The sequence below is a fragment of the Diprion similis genome, chromosome 8 (assembly GCF_021155765.1).
Source record: "Diprion similis isolate iyDipSimi1 chromosome 8, iyDipSimi1.1, whole genome shotgun sequence".
Classification (NCBI taxonomy): Eukaryota; Metazoa; Arthropoda; class Insecta; order Hymenoptera; family Diprionidae; genus Diprion; species Diprion similis.
This window is the reverse complement of record NC_060112.1, coordinates 27,327,624-27,353,433: the sequence shown is the minus strand read 5'-3', so window position 1 is coordinate 27,353,433 and position 25,810 is coordinate 27,327,624. Positions and strand designations below refer to the sequence as shown.

The 25,810-nt window shown below is 38.3% G+C and overlaps 1 protein-coding gene across 4 annotated transcripts in view; it reads right to left on the bottom strand.

The window, feature by feature from the left end:
* Positions 1–1,026: 1,026 nt before the first annotated feature.
* The window catches only part of LOC124409825 (dentin sialophosphoprotein), a 65,733-nt gene continuing 40,949 nt past the window's right edge, over positions 1,027–25,810 (bottom strand). For 3 of the 4 annotated variants that reach the window (XM_046887701.1, XM_046887702.1, XM_046887700.1), the window contains 9 exons: positions 20,441–20,574; positions 19,235–19,283; positions 8,987–9,124; positions 6,631–6,783; positions 5,823–6,001; positions 3,077–3,280; positions 2,828–2,974; positions 2,638–2,731; positions 1,027–1,932 (listed from right to left, as the gene is read on the bottom strand). In XM_046887701.1, coding sequence (XP_046743657.1) covers positions 1,613–1,932; positions 2,638–2,731; positions 2,828–2,974; positions 3,077–3,280; positions 5,823–6,001; positions 6,631–6,783; positions 8,987–9,124; positions 19,235–19,283; positions 20,441–20,574 — 1,418 coding nt within the window. In that variant the 3' untranslated portion in view covers positions 1,027–1,612. The remainder of the gene's footprint in view (positions 1,933–2,637; positions 2,732–2,827; positions 2,975–3,076; positions 3,281–5,822; positions 6,002–6,630; positions 6,784–8,986; positions 9,125–19,234; positions 19,284–20,440; positions 20,575–25,810) is intronic. The other variant, XM_046887703.1, reaches the window with a different exon arrangement.

Genomic DNA, 25,810 nt, shown 5'->3' with positions numbered 1-25,810 from the left:
CAGTCTGTAATCAATCGCAACGGCGAATTGAACAGAAGATACAGCGGGTGCTATTCAACGGCCGTAAGTAAGACGCCAGTGCTGCAAACCTTATTTCTGACCTGGTAGTAGATCACAATCAACTTTGTTGGAGTGAACGTGGAACGTGAGTTCTTGAAAGAAACCGGTAGTCAGAAAAAGGGAAGAGACGAAAAAGAATCGCAAGTCTACTTAGCCAGCTGACAACTATCCATGTATCTACACGGCTTTCTGGTGTTATATTTTCAATCGACTATCGCGGTCAATGCGGCAAGTGGACTTAAAAGAGAAACCGTGTTCTCTCTCTTGTACGTATGTGCTCAAGTTGCAACGATGCGACGATCAGCAACTGAATTGCGCTCGGTTGACGATTCTCCGATTTTGATTCCCACGCGCACATGAATCGCCGTTATCGATCAAGGAAATCAAATAACGGTAGCCAACGGATATTTTCATTTTTCGCCACGGTATTTTGAGAAATTGGAAAAAAAAAGTCGTGTCGGCACGGCGCCGGGATTATTATTAATGACACAACAAGCAATAACGTGCCTGAACTTGTTGGAGATCTAATTAGGGATTGACTTTCACTTTTGATTTCACAACAAATACTAGTAAAAAATTGTTGTACTTGGCGGCTTTATTGATGTTTATAATTTCTGCAATGTCCTACAAAACTGTGTGGCTTACCAGAAGCTCAGAAATTTTCTCAGAATCATTCCAAGTTGCCTGGCTTCTGACATAAGCTTCTAATCATATTTCATTATTTAAATTCATTTCATACTTATTAATATAGTAATTTATAATATATATTTACACATGGTGTTGTTATTCTTTGTTATTGTTATTATTATTATTATTATTGTTATTATTATTATCATCATTATTTGTGTACATGTATTCTAGGGGTATGCAAATAACTTCAAATCACGAACAATTGAAATTTTTCGAACAATTCGATTTTCATTTCAACACCCCGAATATATTCGTACGGTAACATTTTTTTTTTAAAAACCCGTTTCTGACTTTGAAAATCACTCGCGGAAGGCAAAGGTTTGCATTATTTATTAAGTAAACCCTCTCGAAGTATCACAAATTACTAGTGTTTAATTTCTTGTTTTTTCATTTACTTTTACCTCGTACAATCATAATGTTATACAATATTATTATGCATGTCAAATAATCATTTACGGTCTTTTCTAGATGTACAAAACAGTATGCTGATAGTTACAATTGGCGCGAGTTTCAAGCCTAACAGTGAAAATTAATCAAATCATTGAGTGTACGATGATAATTATACTATGTTATAAAATTAAACTCAACTGCCTGATGCGAAATACGAATTGAGTTGTTCAATTGGAATTGGATATAAAACGAATAACTGGACATATTTGTAGAATACATAAGAAACTTCACTCAGACTCTCTGTGATGACTCTCCGGAGAGTAAAGGTGTACCTACATTGTCGCAAAAGCATCGTGATCACTATATTTTTTTTTAGTTAGATATTCCTTGACGAGTGGGTGAGGTTGCTTAGGATGTAGAAAATAATGCTTTACATAAGTTACTTTACAACTCGAGACTAACTAGGATGTCGTTATTCGCCTCCGGAAACTGTTACTTCTCGCCACGTTGGCTCCTGAGATTGGGTTACTAATAAGTGGTCCGAAATATCAGATGCCGTTGGACTGAGCGGGGGGCTAGGTATTCTTCGGGTTACTACTTCTTTTGAAGCAGTAGCTGCTAATGCTGCTGTTACGTTATTATCTGCTTTATCACCCTCCTCGTCTCCCTCGGTTTCCCCATGATCAACGAGCGAGACCTCGGAAGCCGCTAAACTTGGTTCTTTCGACGTTCCAGAATCTTTATCCCGTAAGGACAATGAACTATCCTTGTTACTGCCACCGTCGTCATCGCCTGTGGCAAGCAAGTTGAAAATCTGGTTTAAACTATGCTAACCTATATGATGACTGTAGCTATGCACTTACAGTGGTAAAATACATGTATGTGCACGCAACGCTCTTCGCATCATGCGAATCACGCTTTCATCTTGCAGTCTTACATTTGTACGAAAATTGTATTAGGATACCCAGCTACCATTTACACAGATCCATACGTTCTACAAATATAATTGTGCCTATTTTGTAGACGTGTGTTAGACAAAATTTTGAGCATGAAAATTAAAAATTGTGGCCATTACGGCCATTCGAATATTATGTAACTTGAGAGATTTTATAACAGAACCTTGAATCACTAATAACTATAGACCATATGTAATGTGAATCATTTTTTTCAGAAAATTTTTTGTTACTCCGAAACTATGTAGTATAAAAAAATTTCATCTCGATATTCTGTGAGAAGTTTAGGATAATGTAGGATACCATGAGCCAGAAATAGTCTGCATAGCATGAATCAGCCTTGCTTCGTTAAATAGGGTTTGACAAATGGGTAGAAGAAAATTGAAGAACACACTTAATCACCCGTTCCAATAAATTAGCGGCAATAACTCACCAGAAATTTGATTGGAATAGAGAATTGTACTGTTAGTCAGAACACGCGATGTGTATGAACTTTCATAAGAATTATTGGGGGAAAAAAATTAGGTGAATGAACCATTATTACCACAAGGCCTGAGGACGATGTATAATAAAAGATCAGATAGAGAAATTATACCGATCACTTTATCATCGTCGTCTACAACGACGAGTCGATGGACCTGGAATGAAAGAAATATTCCAATTAGATTTCATATTGTCTACATACATACATACATTACAGTGAGGACTAATTTCAACACAATTCCACTATTTACCTCAGCTCGTACAATTTTTTCCATTACAGTAAATAACGTTTCATCAAGCTTGCAACTCTGCACCCCTTCGAACCACTCGTTTCTGTGTTCATTGGCATCTCGTAACGAAACATCTAGATTATTGTAAGTTTTTTCTGCCGCCAAATTCTGTAATAGAAAGCGATTGTGAGTGATGTTGAAAAATAAAAAGAATCTGGCTAAACTTGAGCAAAATCATGATGGAGTTAAATGTGAAAATAAATTGCTTACTATAACGTCGAACTTGGAATAGATGTTGACTAATTTTCCATCGTTGTCTATGATCGGCAACGCCGATACTCGCCTTTCGACGAACTTCTTGAGCGCTAAGATTATGCTAGTTTCTTCGGTAGCTGTTTCTATGTTCTCAAACGTACCTATCCTGAGCTCTCTCAGTGTTTTATTCATGAAGGAAGGCCGTGGGAGCTCGTGAATCTAGAGCGAAAGTCAGTATAAATTAGACATAAAAATCGTCCTACAGTACTTTATGGCTTTTCATATGATTCCCGATGTACGTATTTACGAGCATGAGAAACGGGTGGAATGCCATAACCTCTAATAGCGAAACACATAACATACAAACAGGGTGTCTCATTTTAATCAATCCAGTCCAATATTTCGAAAACCAAAAGTGTGAGTGAAAAACGTTTCAGACAAAAGTTGTAAGGTTCGAAGGGGAAAGAAGACCACAGTGTCAGATTTTCCGTAAGTGGTCCCGCGAGGGTCAGATGTAGGTCAACTGAGTGTTTTTTTTTTATTTTTTATTTATTTTCTTAGTTGAATAGTATATTTATATTAGTATATTTTTTTATTGACATACAAAAGAACCGCCTAAGCTCGAATGAGCTAGTGACGTTGCTACGGAAGGTTCCTGTCGTACTTGGTTCATGAGTTTTGCATATTAAGCTAAATTCGCAGAAGCGTGCATCTGACCGCGACAGGAACGCTCGCACTGTGGCCCCCGTTTCCCCGTTTTTTCTAAATATTAAAAAAAAATTTCAGTTTTTTCTTTAATTTTCTGAATTATTTAATATTTTAATTTGTATTTTTAATTGTTCAGTTTCAATTTTTATCAATTCCATATTTTCTTATTGCAACTATTTAAAAAAAAATGTTGAGTTCAAGTTTGAAACTTAAAAAATAAAACTTTATTCATAAACCGTATTTACGATAGCAAACAATTGAATTATTAACGCGTTTCACAGTCGGACAATTTGAAACGCGAGCTCAACGGCGCATTGAAGTGCGCGGAAATGTTTTCGAACATTTATTGAAGTGATTTATAATCGTACGTAATTTGCTATCGTAAATGCGGTTTACAAATAAAGTTTTATTTTCAGAATTTCTGACAAAATAAACAAACATTCTTTTAAGAATAGTTGAAATAAGACAATTTTGAATTAATAGAGATTTGAACTAAAAAATTTGAAAAACAAATTTAAAAAATTAAATAATATAGAAAATTAAAGGTAAAACTTGAAAAAAAATCTAAATATTTAGAAAAAAAAGGTAAAAGGGGGTCACACGCGAGCTTTCACGTCGCTGCCCCTGTGGAAGCGGGCCTCTGTGCATCCTGCTTAGATGCCGAACTCATGAACCAAGTACGACAGGAACCTTCCTTGGCAACTTGACTGGTTCGTATCTCATCACCAGTCAATTTTAGGCGGTGCGTTTTGATGTCCTTTCAAATGCCGATGAAAAAAGTATACTGTTCCATTTAAAAAAAAGCCAAGTTGATCTTCATCTAACCTCGGCTGGTTCACTTACGGAAAATCTCACATTCTCGTCTTCTTTCGCCTTTCCAACCTTACAGCTTTTGTCTGAAACATTTTTCACTCACACACTTGGTTTTCGAGATGTTCGACTGGAATAATTAAAATTAGACATTTATTATCGATGGGCTGGTCACTTGAGGAATCATTGAACCATTTCATCCGAAATCAGACAGTGAATCGCTAGAAGTTGCTAGAAATCGCTCGAATCGCATGATTTCTGATTTCTTCACGATTTCTCAAAATGTATACGAAATCATGGGGAATGACCAGAAAAATTAAATGATTTTGGGAATTACTGGAAATCACTCATCCACTTTCCAAGCAAGCAAGCATTTTTATTCATTTATCCGAAGTCTATGTATAAGGTGTCCGTTATTTCCCAAGTTGGCCTTTTTTTTTTAGCTGCCGCCCCATAAAGTTTAAGTTTTTGCCCTAAAAAAATATGATGCGAAAAAAGCTCCTAATATTCATTTTAAACCGTGCATGCCACAATCAGGTTACATTTCCCATTTAAATAACATGGGATTTTTGTACTTTTTGGAATTAATTTTTTATCTTCAAAATAAACAACAATACAGCAACGATCGATGCATATTCTTGTAGGAAATTAAACGCTCGACAAAAAAGGTCTCTTATAATTTTTCGATAAATCTACTAGTTTAAAAGTTATTCGAGGTTAAATTAGCGTTCATGGTGAATTTCATAGTTTTTCAAGTTTTACCATAATTTTCTTTTACATAATCATTAAATTCATAAAGTAATGTTCAAGAAACTATCTAAAACAAGCTTGACAGTTTAAATATCGTAAACAGTACCTTGAAATTAATGTTAAAGCAAGATTTATTATTTTCTTTTTAAAATTTTTTACAACATTTTTGCTAAGCAAGCTAAGGTTGCTCAGTAAAAAGGTTAATGAATAAGAAATAGAAATTGTTAGGGAAATGCGAAGATCACGAGCCAAATAATGTGTCTGTCATATATCTTTCTATATTATAAAATTTGTTGTGGTTGATTGAATCAAACGGTAGATTTGAAATCAGTAGAAATCATACAAAATCGCAGGTAATCTCATTGATTCGGAAATCACAGAAATCGCAGTCGAAATCACAAGAAATCGATTCCTTTTGGAAATCGTTGAGCCGCCGAATTTGCGAGTGACCAGCCCCTCGCCTTTTATTATATATTCACCAATGTATACTCACGTATAGAAAAAGAAACCTGAGTATTCTCTTATGTGTCAGTATATATAGGACGTTTCCAGTGTCAGGATCAATGACGGGCAAACGATGGATCCTGTTCTTGATGAGGGTGCGAATAGCATCGTACAGGGATGCGTCTGGCCCAATGCTGACGAGCGGATGAACTTGATCCTTCAGAACTTCTACGGTAAATGGATTGAATGATTTTGAAGGAATCTCGAAACAGGTTACTTGAAAGTATCACTTTGGTCAATCAGTAATACGCAGTTTGGTGAAAAATTTACCGAATGTTACGTGGAATAACGACAATTCTGGGCCATTTACAATTAATAACTTTTTCACACTTATTAAAGCAATTTCGAGAAATTTTACTGAATTGTTAAACATGGTATAATAGATCACGCGTCTCTTCAAATGTGTTTGACCCTTTCCGTCATGGTGGATCACCGAGTCACCCAGTGACCCACCTTGATCCTATTAGTTTTTGGGTGTTGAAACGTCTTTCCAGCAATTCGAATCAGGTTTTTTAGTCTCCAGGCTTAATGTACCTCCACCTTTGCTTAGAAACTTTATTTCACTCGAAAAATGTGTTAATTCATTTGTTATCAATAAACAATCACCAATAAAATGCTTGTTTTCTGGTAAAAATTCATTTTTACTTTCGAAACGGTACCAAATACTACGAAAGTTTGTTGGATTTTCAAAATTTGAAGTGGCGAATCCAATATGAATATGGTGGACATCAATATGCAGCATATGCAGATATATATATATATATATATATATATATATATATATTTATAACACTTACTTCTCCAAGTATCGAGTTCATGTTCTTCGAGTTCATCCATCGTAACGGATGGACTGGTGTAATACATTTGGAGAATTTTTATGAAATCTGTGATAGTCAGCATTCCTACGAACTCTTGCCGAGAACTGTCCCACAACGGAGCCGCCCTTACACCTGCGGTTCAAGTAATAATTACATTATAACTTACAACTTAATTTTAGTGAAGGTCTCAATAATTAGCTACATACTTTTAATTCTTGACACTGCACAAAATATTAATATACTATACCGGATTTCAGATACTAGAAACGAATTGGAAGAATCGCATTTTGCAACATATTCGTGTACCCATGCATACATATGCGATAATACGATATTCCAGGTACGGTGAGGCTGTTCGATCGGAGAGACGGTGGGATGAATTTAATCAGGTGTCAAAATAATCGGATTTGCAGTGTCTTTATTTTGAATATATATAGCATGATATAATGTAAAATGTTTTGAAAAGAGTCTTCATACTTCACAGAAACAACATACATAAAAGGGGCGGTTTCATACGGCCCATTCCACCAATTATTAGTAAACATTTCGGGGCCAAAATTCCGAATTTTCAGAAATTTTATTATATCATCTTGTAGTAAGTGCTAAGATGCGAAGATTCTGAAACTTTTAGACCTCTGGTTCTTACGGTTGAAGAGAAACATGTTCATAAATTTTTTAACATTGAAAAAATTAATTTCTACATTCAAATTTAGACTTTATCCTTAGCATTGATATAACTTATGATCCAATGAGTTTTAGATCTAGAAAAGTCTGTTGTAGGCTAGATCCTCACCAACCACCAAGCCAAAGAAACATTTTCTTTTTTCAATGTACAATAACTTCGGCTCTAATTTGATATCTTCATCTGGAATGTTTTTTCACATAAAAAACTCAATTTTTCGGAAGATGCTGGATATGGGATGATGGCGGAAGCTACAATTCATTTTATGAAGCACAACATGTTTTTGGTCTCAGCTACAGATTTTTAGTTTATTAACATACGTAACAAAATATATTCATATTATCTGAATTTGTAAAAATATATTTCTGTGCAAAATTAAGGCTGTCCGATTCATCGATTAATCGTAGACTTTGATCATTCGCACGGCCGATTAATGGATATTAATCGGATTTTTCGATCATTATTTTTTTCGATTCATCAATTAATCGAAAAAAAACATATGTTTCGTTTAATGGAAAAAAACGATTGATCGATTAATCGCACAACCCCAACTTGTAGCGAATTACATTTCTAGAAGTGTAAGAGGACGTCATTCTGTTGCAAGTGTGAATAAAGTAAAAATGATATAACGAAATAGAAAAACTGTCCTGCTTTAGAAAATAAATTGTATAACTCCTGCCATAATCTTATTATCAGCATCGCTCGAAAAAATGAGTTTTTGGGTGAAAATTTGCAAGCTTTCAGATAAAAATGTCGAATTTAAGAGTAAGTTCGGGAATATGGAAAAAGCCGGTTTGTTGTAAAGAAACAATTGTTTTTTTTGCCAGTTTGTGTGAGGATCTAGGTTCAAACGGATTCTATAATTGGAGAGAACAGACTGCTCTACATCAAAAGCACCTTAGATTATATTTTTCTTCCGTGATAAGGATACGATTAAAATTCAAATGTGGAAGCTATTATACATGTAATGCATGTGAAATAAACGTCTATTATAGCAGAGAAAACACCGATTGCATGATGATATACAGTAATTATTGAATCTCGACCGGCTCGCCCCCAAATCGGCTCTCCACATAATTAAAAAATAACTTTCTAATTTTTTCAGATTTTGATCTCAACTCAAACCCGTGCCCCAAGAGGGTGAAACCCTTTCAGGGGCACATCAAACCTACCCAACCAATTTAGATGAATTTTGGTAAGGAGGTTATTTTGCGTACCTGATTACGATTCTGAACTCAAAATTTGAAAATTCAAATTGCGGATCCAATATTGTGGACCAGAGTCCTAAAAGTCATTTGATATTTCCATATGGGATCCACCATTGTGGATTTTATAATTTCGAGTTCAGATTCGTAATGAGCGACCCAGAAAACCCGCCTGTACCAAATTTCATCTAAATCCGTTCGGTAGGTTTTATGCGCGCTTGAAAAGCTGGAATGGAATTCACCCTCTTTGGAGGACGGGTTAGAGTTGAGATAAAAATCTGAAAAAATTAGGGGATTATTTTTGAATTATACGGAGCCGAGAAAAATTCAAAAGTGACCTCTTCCAAGGACCACTCTACGGACGTACATCGCATATTGCACAGTAGGTATGTAGTATACTATGCAAAGCGTGAACGATAATAGATGACAGTATTTATCATTAACTCACCATTATAAACCAAAGCGAAGAAGGCCTTTTTAACGAGCAGCTGGGTGTCGAATACAACGAGTTTGGCACTGGTAGGTATCAGGTCGTAACATTTATGAAATTTGAAGAACTTTACAAAGATCTGTGATTCGTCTTCCTCTGAAATCCAAAAGATTTGATAATATAAAGCAATTGACTTTCTCTCATTACGTTGCAACATGTTACGTTTTTATATATTAACGAGCAATGACAGATAATTATGACAATAATGGTCATGCTGATGACGATAATTTGTCTTACACTGCGGAAAGACTGTAATGTAACTTGTGCCGTTATGTTTAACGGAATATAAGTTGGGTGGATTATTCACTATTAGACGCAGTGAACGGATATTTATGCAACACGTGTAATTGTACGCATATACATAATATTATACCTATGTTTATGCATTCGCGGTGCGCGTGGTAAAACTTGAACTTCAACCCGTAATTACATGGCAACCACGTTAGGTGGTGCAAATTTGCACTGGTGTGGTACTACAGGTTGAAAGCAAAAACGTTTCAGGTAAAAGTTTTACGACTTTGCGGGTGGCGTAAAAATTATAATATAAGTTGATACTATCAACAATCTTCAGGACCGCGGTGAGGAGAGGTCAAGAGGACCTTCGATTTCTCGATTGTTACGCTATCGTTCTATCATATACAATCGAAGCTGGATTAGAGACGGATACAGTGGAAGAAAAAATTGAAAACAAAATCCAACCGAATTACCTAAAAAAAACTGTGCATTTATGGCATTTTTTCAACTTCTTCGGGATCCCGTTTGAATTGTTTGGAATACCCAGAGAATTCTCAGGGAGTTCAGTGCGCTTTCTGGAAGGTGGTAATTATTCACTCTCTTTGACACAATTATCCATTATTCTCGTCTCGCGAATAGGTACGACATAAATACAAACTTTCATTTTACGAGAAGCATTTTATTTCCGCGGCCGTGGCAGATCTGATCCTCACGACCGATGCAATAGCGTGGCAAATTACAACAGCTTGTCTGCGCGGTATATAATGCATCGTGATAGCTCTGCTCAGTCGTCTGTGCACACTAACTAAACTACTTGTTGGAGCATTAGAGAGGATACTTTAACTTTTTGGGAAAAAATGTAACGGCTCACTGAAAAATCTAAAATTCTCAGGGATCACCGTGTTTCTTCGCTACGGCGCCGCTGTAAAACTCCCTGAGAATGCCATGGATATTTCATATGCATGTATAATAAGCCCTGTCACAGAATGCTTTGTAAAATGAAATAAGTTGTCTCTATCACCGTACACACGCATTACGAATGTCTCTCAGTAGCTCTGCGATGATATAGTAAAACTGCCTTCGGTTTACCGCGCAAACGATGATACATCCCAGGTCTCAGTTTGCCGCTTTTCATAAAGTGACTTTCTATACCATATTGCAAGGATCTCACTTTACCTTCAGAAGATCCCTATACCGGTGTCAGAGTATACGCACCTAATGTATATTGCGTTTTTCATTTATATACGATACGCACATTTGTAATTACATCCAGCGGCCGCTTAGGGAGCGAGTGACGAGTGGTCGCGTGTTCTCGAAAAGGGCAACAGCTAGTACGCTCTCTAGATAAGTCACAATCCGCAACGACTGAATGCATGGTTTAATGCGCATGCGCTAAAATTCTAGAACAAGAGCAGTTGTTTTCTCAGGACGACCGACATTCGTAAATGCAGATGTCAAAATTTTTTAGGTTACATTCATCGCGGTAACTCTACCAAAATAATACTAGGATGATAAACCATTCGGTCGCCGTCAATTCACTCTCTACGTAGGGGCAACTAGTTTGTCCAGCTTATTTTATCTTATTCTTAATTGGAACGGTGTAGTCGATTTTTTTAAATATTAGAATTGATTTTCATCGGACGGAGATGCGATAATTTGCATCGGCGCATTGCTGCAGTAGGCACAGAGTTTTCGCAAAGTTTCGTATTTACGTATTAGAAGTTTGAACGGCTGTATTAGATCGGGAGAAGACCGGTTCTACACGGATCAGTCCTCCAAGTGAACAATTGTACAAGTTTGTTCCTGCAAGCGGCGACGGTCCTATAGAACTTCGTTTTTGTACATTCGTTTCCGAAGGTTCGTTTCGACCAGCAGCGGCCCTACAACTTTGTTTCTCCAGATTCGTTTCGGAGGAGGAGGATCGATTCCACAGAAATCAGTTCTACAAAATATGTTCTACAGAAGTTTTTTGTAGGAACGAACCTTTGGAAGCGAATCGGGAGAAACGAATTTTTAGGAACGAACTTGTAGAACTGTTGACCTCCAGGACTGATCCGTGTTGGACCGATACCCTCTCATTAGATCGACGAGTCGGAAACACCGAATCGAATGATAACAACGGTTTTCATGCAACCAACTATTTCTTGCTCCGAAGAGGAAGGCATTAATGAACATTACTGTATATCCACTAACAGCAACGCTACGTAGTGGCGAAAATTTTTATATATACATTATATATATACGCGCGCGCGCGCGCGTGTGTGTGTGTGTGTGTGTATGTGTGGATCGATTGCGTGTGCCTACTATTTCGTTGCCGTCTCCAGACCTGTATTCACCATTAGACTTGTGACTGCCAACGGAAACTTTTGCATGTGTTGGCGCCGACGGTGATCGCGTGGCATGGTATGGTATGGTATGGTATGGTATACGTCACATATCGTAGTGGCCACAAGGTATGTTGTTTCCTAACTCATACCTACATATACATATGTATAGTGCCGAAGCAAAGAAGGAATAATGTACCCTTTAGGGATAACGGGGGGAGCTTTTGTCTAATACACTGTTAAATATTCTCCATTCACTATCATGTAACGATTGAGAAAAAAATTACAAAAAAATTTTTTTTTTTTTTTAGGCAATGCGGTTTTTACTCGGCCTTGCACGATCACACTTATAGTATACCTTTGAAGAGAATCCATGCAAGCTCGTCTTCGAGTGGTGGATTCTCTACTTCGAATTCTTTGATCAGGTCCTTCGAGTATACGGGATCGTCGTCTTCCTGACTCCACCATGCACTCGCTACCTGCCTTAACACCGCACGAACACCTTCACTGTCCGAATAATAATGCAGCGCCAGCATTTCTTACCAAATTCATCACTGATCACGTAAAATCCTTTTTATTTCATTAATAAACTTACTTTCCGTGGATGTGTAACTGTATAAGTAATAATCGTCCTAAATATAAACAATCGGTATAATTGGGTAAGGTAATGGATTAATGATTATCGTACGTTACTTTATTATGAATATTATCTGCATGACGTCTCTCATTTCTTACTTTATTATGGTTATTACTATGCTATATGTATACTATACTGTTTCCTCACGCGCACGCTGATATGTAGACCCACGTGCAGTTATTGAATATATATCCCTTACACATTATAGTTTCCCTATTAATATGTATTTTCGAAGAATTTAATTTGCATCCGAGTCAATAGAATTGACATTCTATGCAAACAAAAATGACCTCGAGATATCGGATTGAAAAGTCCAAGTCTTGCAGGCGGTCTGACGCATCAGTCGATTATTTGTGTAAGCAAATGCTGCATAATACATACATACATAAGTGCCACGCCCATCTCTATGCTACTTATAACATTGTAAAGGAGAAGTTGCTGGTAGAAATGTATGATTAATCTGAACCAAACAAACTGTTTTGATTGCTCGATGGTTTGAAACCGCGGCCAAGATAAATCGTACAATGACATTACTACTGTACTCACTTAATCACGTATAGGATATTCTCGAAATTCCCCTAGCGTTTAGTTTACTCAGCTACATTTTAATTAGTTCCGATATAATTTATATATTACTACTTGTAATCAGAGTTGTGAATAATGCATGACTGTATTCATTTCACATTAGATTGCGTAATGCAAAATGAATAACTGCTTCATATGAAATTACAAAAGTAGTGTGTCATGAATTAGTGCTCTATTACAGAAAAAAGTATTGTGTAACGGAATGATTTCCGTTACAAATTACTTTTTTTCATTTGTAATTTGTAATGGACCACTTATCAATTGCACATTACTTTCTTAAATTAGTAATGGATCATGCATCCATTACACATTACTTTTTGCATTTGTAATGGAGCACTTATCCATTACACGCAACTTTTTTTTATTTGTAGTGGAGAACTTATCCCATGCACATTGTTCAATGTAATGGGTAATGCCTGACTTTTACATCACTATCTTCACAACTCTCCCTATAATAGACAAATAAGCCATTTGCAGTAAGGAATTTTGAGTTGACTAATAATTGGGAATTCGATGAACTCGATCGAAGTTAATTAGTGCGTGACCCTCTGATTAACTCGTCGGTTCAAACATCATGTTTCAACAGTCCAATATAGTTTAATCAAATTGATTGTCTTACACGTCCAAGTTTGAAAACTTTTGAGCAGCTAGCCGATAAAGTATCTCGTTAGCGACTTACTCGAATAAAATTAACATATCTCAGTAGATCCAAATTTAGTCTCTATTTAACCTGGGATTCAATCATACATGATTTGTATATGTATGTAGGTTCTGGGTGTCATAGGTTTCCAATAGAAAACACTGTCAAATACCTACTTGACGTTTCGGCCGTTTGAGCCGCCCTCCTCAGAAGCTGATTAAATATATTTATAAAAAATACAAAATTAAACACAAAGTACGACCAGAAAAAAGGAGTTTAGCTGTTCTCCCTGACATGTGTATTCTTAACGTTTTTCTACGTTTCTGCTGTTTTTTCTATTTAGGAACTTGTTATGTTTTGTTTTTTAACCAAGTAAATGAAAATCTCGGATAATTCGAATTTGATATATATTTTTTCAGATTTAAAAAACAGTCAATCGACTCTGCAAGTGTCCATAACACTATCATGTGAATGAAAGAAGTATGATTCCATATTATTGGAATATATAATATATATTGATTGGATAATAATGATTGGAAGTAACCATTGTATCGCCATTGAATCAGTAAAAAGAAATACATATATTTATTTCTAGGCTGGTTTGAAAAAGTCTTCGAGTATTGGTCAGAATTCACTTTCTTACACGTACGATAGACTTCTTAAGTGTACATGCGGTCAATCTGTTGGTGGTAAAATGGATTCTCAGGAGTAAAAACAATTAAAGAATATTTCGCAGCAAGCCCGATTCATCCGCATTTCGAATGAACTGTATTTGGTTAATTCAGGTTTTACCGAACGCAATATTGTTCACAAGTGCCGCATTCATTTAGAGCAAATTTAATTTCAAGCCGAAGCTTGCACCGCAGAGTACCGTGTCTCTACTTTCCTTATTTTTCCATATAATTCGACCGAAAACTTGAGATTTTTGCACTTGGTACATCCGAGTAAGATCGATTATCAGTCACCATCGTTCAAGTGGATCGGAAATAAGATTGCCCACTGCAGCCTTCACCCAATCGTAGCAATACATCGAGCAAATGCGCAGGCGTGTTGTTCAATATAGGCCCAAGTTAGACGTTAGTGCTGCCAACCTTAATACAGCTGACCCGCTAAAACTGGGGAGGTGAGTGAGAATCGACTTTATTCGGGCGTTAGTTCTCTCAATGACTGTAGAACCAAAAAAGTAAATAATACAAGTTAGCATAAAATGTAAACCGGTGGAAGCTCTGCTAATCGGACCCTGTGGTAACCACTCTCTTGGGCCGCTGTTTGTACAGTTTAACCATGACTTGGATCTAACAACTTCCCTTGATGAAATTCCCTTATATGAAATAGGATGATTGTTATTGTTTAATGCGGAATCTCTGGCATATTAAACATATCGAAAAATCACAATGCCACTCTTACTATACGAGATCCGTCTTGACAAGCGAACCGATAGAACGTATCCCGCTCGAGCTCTAATATCCGTACCGCAAGTCAAGTAATATGCTCTAGACATATCAAACTAATTTAAATTATGGACTCTCGATAGCTAACTACAAATAGGTATGTAGCATAAAAATAGTGTCGGTGACTGACGGGTGCGAGATAATGCAAAGAAATCATCTATGCAGTGGCCAGTAATTGCAGGTTATGAACACAGCGAGTGCAATGATACTCTATGACACTCTATGTATATCTTTGCTTCTGCGATATACCAAGAAGTTCCTGTGAAAGAAAATACTCGACAATTACAACTCGTCTAGTTCACATGCGTAGCCAACTTCCTAAAAATGTAACTCTGGTGGGCAGAGAGACCGATGCATGTAGATCACGATGATACAACGTGCGTTTATCCTGGCACTAATTATGACATTCAACTTGGATACATGCGTTAACGTATTACAGGCATGAAACATTATCTAGTCGCCCGAGCAATCAGAGTGACAATTTTGATTTTTTCAAACTTAAAGAGCTAAAAAGGCGTTCAGTTTGGCGAGTGGGAAATCAAAATCGTCGGGTTTGGGCGTACGTGCATGTATGCGAATTACACGCATAGACACCCGCGTAGCTGCGTAGTCTATATACTTTTAACGGTGTAGCGGGTTTAGTATACGTACATCTCGGCTTGTCCCTGCACCCTACGAATTCTGCAATACGTCGCTTTTGCATACAGTACGTATTCGCTGGTATTCGCGTACAAGGTTCATGCTGTATGAGTGTGCATGTACATGCGCATTAGTACGACGCACCGCGCACCGGCGCAAGGCGTAACGCGTACAGTTACAAGTTTTCATCTGGTAAACGGCACGCATGTACGTATAGGTACGTGTTCATACATCCACCCGCCCATGCAGCATACTCAATTCTGATCCGGCACTGTACAGCGTCTTGTCCGTTTAGTTAGGATATCGCCAATGTGTACAGCATACGATATGGTGCTACAGTACTATTACACCTATGCATTGACCAGAGGCACAATGGAGAGATATACGTATAATTATAGGCATGTGCCAAGTACAGGCAATATGTATGTATGTATGTATGTATGACAAGGTAGTGATGAACGGTTCGGCCAGAGTATACATTTATAATACATAATATCGTGTGTGTGTGTGCGCGCGTGCGTGTTGGTAATTGGATACTCTCTCCACCATACTCTTCTCGCTCGTGTTACTATTCGCGTGTATTGGCGGTTGTCGCGGTATTTGACCATTTATCGAAAGTTGTAAATAAGCGAAGGTTCGCACTACATCTGTCACAACTAAGAAGCCTGCAACACGCGGCCGTTATACGTCGGGCACGAAAAGCAAAGCTCCCGGCTGGGCTTGCGAGTTGATCGTGAATGACTGACCGTCCCGACGCTAGGGCGAATAGGTAGACGATCCTCTCTTTTCTTCCACCGAACTCTGCCGAGAATAGCAGCGCAGTAGGCAGAAGCGCGGAGGGTTGCATGCCAAAAAATATATCCCAGCTGTTTAAGCCCCCTCCCCCTCCGCGAAAGTCTCGCTTACTACACCTATAGATTCGTCTGATGCCTAAACGTCCGATGCAGGGTCCAAATGGAGATTCCTTTGCCGAGACGGTTGCCTTACTCTTCGTTAGAAAACGGAAACTTGAATCCGAGTCGATTCAAGTGCCGTCTGCCCGAAGATCTAAACACAGACTGCATCTAATCACAGGAGTAAAATACATGCTGGGTTCCATCACGGATATACGCCACATTATGATAGTGGATTTTCGTCATTAATTGGTACTACGCTGGATGATACAAGTCGTCGTGCAGTAAAATTGTGCAGAGTATACAAGAATTGAAAAAAATTACAATTAACGATTTGATTGACTATCTAAATGTGCAATTCGATTATACATTATACCTGACTCGATGTCCATTTTTGCAACTCTTTATCAGTCGGTGGACGACCGTTAGGTACGCATGAATAATTATATTATGCCCAACTGTTAATATTTATTCATAATTTTCTCGCGTAGTAAGAATCTTTACAGGATCATTTACAGCCCGTATTCTGGATGGCTCTCTCCCGCTATAGGCTCATGCGTTCAGCATTCAATAAATATGTACAAATGACGAAATGCTGAATAATTTTTGGATGGACGCAAACATCCAAACGATATTGGGGGATAGGGAAAAAAAATCCAATTTTTGAGAGTGGGAAATTTCCTCGCACACTCGGGGGTGGGGTAAAATCTTAAGTAACAAGCAGAGTCGTGAGAAGGCTAGTTTGAAAGTTTTTTCCAGCACAATATCCACACCAAGTTTCAGCTTGATTTATACAGCCAATTCAGAATGGCAGTAAAACAAAAAATGATTCGAAATTTGTTTTGAGCTTCGTTCATTAAGTGCATCTAAAATGGTGGTTCTAAGGAAAATTCACCATCTGGATTCCCCCCTTCCCCCGTAAGACGTCGCAACTGCCTGTAGCTTGTCAGCTGCTCCACCGCTGTCAGTGTTTCTGGCAAGGCGGCTGGGTGGAATCGGGAAGGTGGATTTTGTATTTAGCAACTATTTTGCATGCGCTCCAGGATCCAGCACAAATTGTCTTTAAGAAAATTGACTTTTTTCTAGAACAATATTTTGGATCCGATAAGATCTACCAGCCCAACTGTCACCCCACTCGGCTTGTCATTTCATATTTTCCCTCTATCCCCCACTTCCACCGCTTGAATATGGGAGGGAGTTGCCCACCGTTTTAAAAGCTAGATTTTTTGATCCAGTAAATTTTTCCACAATTTCATTTGGACATCTGTATTTGTTTAAAAGTTATTCAAGGGTCACCCGTCCGTTTGACGCACTCTGTAGAGGTATCACCAATTTTGTCAAATTTCCCGAGGTTTTTCATCGCTAGAGAACCACTCGTATTCCATTGAAAAATAAGAAACACAAATATTTCAGACTCCAACTTAACTAGCATCGTATTTTTTTTTTTATTGCACATGAGCTGTCCCGCGGATAAGATTTGCTACTTTCACCACAAGACTAACAATAAGTCATAAAGAAAACTGGGCTTCGCCTATCATAACAAAACAAACGTGCATATCATGCATATTTCATTTTTGCATGAGAAAAAGCTTATAAGTTTGTCGATAAAAAAATTTCGCAATTGTTAACTTCTGTTGAACTTGGCCTGATTTTCGTATATCTCCAACAAAATGGTTTGTGAGCTCTGATACGTGAAGCCTAATTGCCCATTTGAGAGGAGAGGCGTAAGTCAAACATGCTACGTGTGTACCTCTGTACCGAAAGAATGTCAAACATCGACGCTTGCGCGGTGAACAAAATGGCTGTCGACTATTTTATAAATACATTTGGCCGGCGTATAAATATGTTATCCTATAGCGCTCCCAGGCAACTCACGAGAAAGCATTCGCAATTCGTGTATCAATTCAAGTTGTGGCGGTAATCCGGTGATATGACGACCCTGCCAAGGACTTACCTACTTAAATACATGACGATCTTTGGACGGTAAAAAACTATAGTCTTAAGTCTGCCGTGTGAAATTTATGGGGTGATTCGTCTCAATTTAGTCGATCCGAACGGGTCCTTACAGGATTCTCTCTACCATCACCAATTCCTCTTAAGACAATCAATACGAATTCCGAGTTTTATTGTTCTTTAATTTTTCTCTGTAAAATTTTTTCGAGAATGCAGGGACATCTCTGTCGTCATAGCAACAGAATTTCTTCGAGTTTGCAAATGTTTGCATAAGATTCTACAAAAACATACAACAGTGTAAAAACCTTGTACAGGATATTTTTACTTTTAGTTTAGATATTATCGTTCTTTTGAAACATATAGCAATTGACACGTATAAACATACAGATTAACAAAAAGAAATTAATATTCGTTATTGCACCGTAAATTCTATTGTTGTATCAAGTTCCTGCAACATTTTCAGGAAGTCGCTATACTCCAGTGTGCAGCTACGGTATTCCATACCGTTGGGAATAAAGGATGTCACAAGTATCCTACACAAATCGACAATGATTCTGAAACGGCTAATTTGTTCGCAAGTCGATTACGCTGGCAATGAAGAATTTTACAGCCAGTAGTGTGCAGCGCGCGATCGCGGATCGGCCGGCGGCGATGCTACAGACTTATATTCTCCATTGCCAACGTAATCGACCAGGGTAAAAATTACCTGTTTCAACATCATTGTCCAAATCCGTACTATCACGTTTAGTATAGGTATGGAGTAGCTGGGCTGGGTGATGAGAATTTCGACAAGGAAGGTACCATATATTCCATTAATTGTAATATCGGTATTTTATTCTGAAATACTCACCAAGATCGGAGATGGAAACTTTTTCTAGGAACGGATCCACCACAGGAAGCTAGAAAACGAAAATTTTCATTTTTATTAATCTCCAATCGTACACCTCCCGAGGCAGATTCTGACCGATTGAAGGCCACCGGTGTCGTCTGCTACGCAGGTTGAATATATGGTAGCAGACGACACCGGTGGCCTTGAATTGGTCAGAATCCACCTCCTTATGTGTACCTGAATCACCGTCGAATGGGTACACCTAAAATGAAATTACTGTTCTTACGAAACGGAACTGTAGTTACTGTTACCCTTTCGTCTTCTCGAGAATGAATAAATGGAGGTATTATGAGAAACGCATGAATTAAGTTGCGGAGACGCCGTGTTAGTAGTTACATGCACGGAAAGCAATTTGAATTGGCCTGTATCGAAAGTGCCGATAATAGAAAAGATGGCAGGGAATTAATTTATTTCGCTGCAGTCTAATTGAACGTTACATACGACCGACATAAAAATTTAACAATCAAATTTGATACAGCAATCAGTTCTCATCTTCAAATCTCTCGTATTCCGGGATCATGTGAATTCTGAGGCAGCTGCAGGGTCCCGTTAATCCTACCTCATTGTTATGTTAGCTGCAACCCTGCACAGCAAGTGCCGTATCGGTGATAACGAACTAATTGTAAGATTTTCAATCTCGCGCTCGCCAGTTCATTACCAACTATTGCCTCGTATCATATAAGTTATAACCTTGGTGGCTAACGCTGAAGCGTGTTAAGGGAATACAAGACAACCTTTGAAGCCTTGACAGTACTACTCCTTGAAAGTCATTTGGGAATTGCACAGTAGCTAATGATTTTTCCCTGACATTTCGTTACATCAACGTTACTAACTTCAGTCTCGTATACAATACGCCGGATCTCAATACCCATGCTGTATTCGTATTATACTCATCGTGCCATATTGATTTGCGCCTGTCAACACCGTCCAACTAGAATATACTTAAAGTAACGCACATCACTGCCTTCCACTTTTCGTATCGGGCAAAAATTTGAATATTCTTTCATCACTTTGTACGCCGGTCTTACGCCACTGCAGGATTCATGGATGTACCTTTCTTTTTCGACGAGTTTTAAGAAATCAAGAAATGTTCTGGAAACCTCCACGAGGTGTGTCAAATCGAAGTAGACGAAAGGAGAGAAAATTGAACTCTGTGCATATACTCACTCCTCGAGAATCCCTGAATAATATGGCAGCGTGTGCTGGATCCAAACAGGCATCAGACGCCCTGTGAGGTATCGCCGGCGTCCCGAGAGACAATCTTCTGGTCCCAGGGTCGAGGCTACCCCTTCTGAGAGCACCTGCGAAAAATAAACAAAAGAATATCACGTAGTATCATTACTAGTATATTATAGGTCTGCACTGCTATTATTATACGAATTTGCAAACACAATCCTAATAATGGGACAAGTAAAGAAAATATAATCAATATCATATTCTCAATATCATCCCCACAATGGATATTATATCATTTGTTGAATACTGGTCACCCGACTCTCAAGTTGAAAGAGAGCCACTTATGCTAGCCTCATGTAAAATCGGCTGCGTCAGTTGCACTCGTTGTCATTAATCAATAATTAACTCTATAGGTATATCAACAAAAGCACAGTCATGATAACGGGCCACTTATCCAATAATTTCACCCTTACTTCTTGGCAATATCCTTGACCCTGACGCTAGGGAAGTAATTATTTGTCGAAAATTTAAGGGCGATAACATTTATCTGCCCTACCTGACTGCGATTTCTGCTACGATATACCTATATGATTAACTATAGTGGGTCCTCAACACCTCGGGAACACTGAATCGAATTCCACAATAGTACCGACAGTTCGCCAAGAATTGGAATCACCACACCTGCCAAATATTGTACCTTGATGACTATGACTGAAAAGAATATAATAGAATACGGTTTATCTATTGCCCAAGAGTACAGGACTTTTGATATACATGATAAATTACATAGTGAGATGCGATTTGAAAGAGAAAAAGAAATAGTTGAAGTAAGACGTCAGTCAAGTATAACGTAACGCCCTCGAGGGGGGGGGGGGGGGGGTCAAACCGCGGCTATTCGTCAAAAAAGCATGTATCTACATCACCAAACAGTTCAACTGTGTCCACGGAGTTATAATCTCAATTTCTTGGAAATTTTCAGCATCCGTCATAATCTTAGCAATTCGTCGCGTAACGCAACATTTTTGAGGGTAGGGCGTTGAAAAAGGTCAAAAATAGCGTTCCGTGATACTTTAAAAACGTCCAACATAAATTAAATAAAGTTGAAACATATAGGATCAAAAGTAGTATGCGTATGAAATCACAGGAAGACTATTACTAAACATTTGCACTAGTAGACTTTCGGGTCCGGCAAGTAATTCAATGGTTTCTCCCTCGGTTTCTCGTTAGAGACCAGGGGCTTACTGCATTCATTAATCCGTTCATGTTAACCATTTCGTAATAGTGGCCACTGGTACTGCAGAACATGTATTGCAGATTACGTTCTGTGCAGTGGGATTTGGAATCCCCTATTTGAGACTCGGTCGGATCTAGCAATCACGTTTTATCTTCGAATGAATAATTCAGACAGATAGATCGGTCTATTAGTCCATATTTCACAGTAAAGTTGATAGTAGATGTGATATTGCCTACGATTCCGATAAGGAGTAACGTTTTGCGATTTAGATGTATAAAAGATAAATCTGAAACCAAGGTTCAGCAATCATTGTAGACTCAGGTTTGATGTGTCGGAGATATCGCTCATAGTCAGCACCGTAGAACAATAGTTCAAGCGAGGGGTAAATATTACTGTCAAAAGTGTGTACAGCACATTCATTTCCTAAAAATATCATCCGAAAATTGTGCATACGGTTTGAATTTATTTTCTTCTCTGATTTGACATGTCCGTTTTTCATATAATTCATATTCTTCGCGACTTCACGAAGTGTTTCACGACTTTGACCGTATCGGGACTCAAACCCGGGACCTTTTACTTGCAGAGCGACGGCACTGACCACTGAGCTATCCAGGACCGCTACACCCGACTAGTGAGAAATGCCATGTTACAATTATTCTACATAGTATTATATTTACATATGCATATGTATACTCTCAAGGTTATAGCCGCTCGACCGCCCACTATTCACCGCAAGATAAAAAAAAAAAAAAAAAATGAAAGCATCGTTTACTTTCTGTTGTGAATGGCTAACGGAATCGCCGGTTTCGTTATACTCCCGCGTTCCCATGCATTTTAATATATAGTCGAAACTCCAGACGCCGAAGAATAAACTGCGTCGCACGCCGAAACCCGAGGATCTTAAAAAGCTAAACTGCCTTTTTCAGCTGACTCGACTGGACGATACTCCGATAGACGAGTGTACATACTATACAAGCGTTGATACACCGGAAGGTGACATCAAGTTGTTGGCCGACTGTTATGCGAGCTGAATGTAAGAGAAAACATGATAACGATATCCCGCGCCTTAATGAAACTTCGCTTCCAACCGGCTCTCACAATAATTCATGCTACTAAAAATGCTGTGAAAATATTTTTATATTCATTTTTCATCAAATTTCTTGATAACAATGCAATCACTTATGCACGCTATGCAGCGTATCTGATTTATTTATAAACTAATAGAATTTCCGAAACCGACAATTTCACAGATCTGAGATCCGATATTTGACAGTGTTTCGCATGTAACCTACGAACAAATGTCGGAACAGAGCTTCAACCGTATTATCAAGTTGCGGCAGGAATTCAGATAAAGGGTCCTATACCGTAGTTATGCCGTGCATCGCTTCAGTTATACATTATATGTAGGTATGTACGCTACTGGGTTCCAGAGTTGTAAATAATGCATTACTTTGTTAATAGATTACTGTATTCATTACACATTACACTGCGTAATGTGAAATGGATAAGTGCTCCATTACAAATAGAACGATTGCTGTGCTCGCATGACGCTTTGCGCGAAACGAAGGCATGCGAATTATAAACTTGCACATTATTGCTACCTGATTATTTTATTTCACTCACTAAAAGTTTCTTCTGGGCAAATTTGTTTTTCTTCAGTTTATATAGGGGGAGGGGGGGAAAAACGGGGTACTTAAGGAAATATTAAGATTTTAAGGACCCGAAAACCGTGAATGGTCTTCATTTTGATTCTATTCGAAATAAATAGAACAAATTTTAGACTGCGGTTAGAAAAAAAAAAATTATTTTCGGCGGGCAAAATGGGGTACCCTTAAAAAAAGTTTTTTTTTTTTCCCCAAGTGAATAAAATTGGTGTTATAATTTCTTTCTAAATTAATGTGAGTAATAAAATTTACTCTTAAAATATCTTTAAACTAAATTTTCCTTGTTATTTCTTTTCTATTTTTACTTAATTTTTAGGGTACCCCATTTTGCCGGCCTACCCCGTTTTGCCCCCCTTCCCCTACATACAGGGTGATCAGTTTCAATCGCCCCCAGGCAAATATCTCGATACCGCAATATTGTTTCCTTCATCAACACGAGGTTTTATTTTCAAATCTTTTATGTACATTCAAATTCTTCAATTTGTATCGGCAAGAAAAGACTTTAGCGAGAGCAAGTGACCGACTGCGCGTGCGCGAAATGATGGAACTCTGATGGTCAGCGAAATCGTACTGTGTGAAAATACTTTTGTCTGCAAGATAGGTAGATGAAATTACTCGAGGCGGAAATGGGATGTTGAACACTCGCGCATAAAGTGTCGAATTAAAATGACGTCGTCGCGATGACTCAAAGCAGCCATCAGTCATTACTCACAGTTAAGAATAAGAAGTTTTACAAGACTTTCAGGACCACTGCATCAACTATTGGAGATACATGCTTAATCCAAAAGTATTGGTATCACTTACATAACCTCCATAAGCCGCGTTCGACAACTTGAAGCCTCAGGTGGCCTGCGTATAAAGACGCCGAAGCTCGCGCTGGCACGATCAGCCGTTCACAATCAGTCTGACATGTCTTACCATTTTCTCTCGGTAAAACGTACTTGGATAGAATATATCTCAGCAAACGTGGCTCATCTGTACTGCCAATATACCTGGCCGCGTCGCGTCAAGCTGAATGCGGAAGATTCACTAAATCGAACGGTCGACGCTCAGCTTCCGCAAAAGCCCAGTCTCGAGCGCAGGGAAACTGGGGGCTCGATGGGTGAATTTTTTATATACATATAGGTCGAGACCCGATGCAGAACGCACGGCAGTACGAATTTCAGTAGCACGGATCATCTTGAAAATATTTCGTACACGACTCACCTTGCTTAAGGATATTTTCGTAGATTCTGTACGTAGTTTCACAGTCAGCTACAGAGCTCTTAGCGTTGCCATCGAGACTTTGACTTCTGCTCCGAAAGTCTTCGTCCCTGTTCTTAGATGTTTCCTGGCATTCGCTTTGCCTTCGGATGTGTCCCAATCTGCGTCCAAAGTGCTTGATGAACTCCTGAATGCTATGATGATGATGATGATGTTTATCACTATCCCCCGTAGGGCTTGGACTTGTAGGAGAGACTGTGTGGCTTCGATTCTGATTGTGGTGTTGTTGTTGGTTAATATGGTGATGGTAGTAATGATGATAGTTTCCATGTTGAAGATGATGCTGCTGACCGCTCCCATGAATTGTATGATACACCGAATGATTCACTTGGTGGTTGCCGTAGTTTTGGGTATGATGAAGCTCGCCGCTTGAATAGTTCGACCCATGAGGAGAAGGACAAGATGAGGATGATCCGCGGGAATATGTCGAACTGACAGCACCGTGAGATACTTGCCTCTCATAACTGAATTTTTCTTCGTTTTTTTGTCCAAATAACTCCTGCTTCAGTTCATGCACGAACTTGGGGTCGTTGCGAGAAATTTTCCCATCACGGATGGATTTCGTTTCATCTGTAGAATCGTCGCCCGAGCCCTGATGGGATCCATGATGATGATGATGATGAAGAAGATGAGATATACCATGCATTTTTAAAAATCTTCAACGTTCTGCACACACTTTTACAAGTCACAAGTTGATAAGCCGATAAAATGCGTGAATGACTTTTTGCCCCTTATTTTAGAATGACCAGAATATTCCTCACTTCTGGAAGTTATTCATGTTTTATAAATATTTATCGAGCTATATTCGTGAAGCAAATTGAAAAAAATTATTTCAACGTGAACACCGTTGGTTCACGGATGCTCTGTTGAAATGGTCAATTTTAACGTGTTCGATTTCCAATAATTGTAATGATAATCACTCTGTTGTGCACTAGGAAACACATCGAACAGGCATTCACCTCTCGCGAGAATTGGCTAAAGAGAATCGGTTTCTTTTTATTATTCAATCGAGTGGATTTAAACGTACAGGAATAACTACTGCTCGTAAGATAAAAACGTGTGTCTGTTTCTCGAGAAAGATAACGTATTTCTCCTCTTCACTTTTACACCGAGACGAATCAAATTCTTCCTTTTTCCATTAGCGGCGACGGGTATTTCTCATTGTTTTCCAAATAATAACACGAAAATTTAGTTGAAACA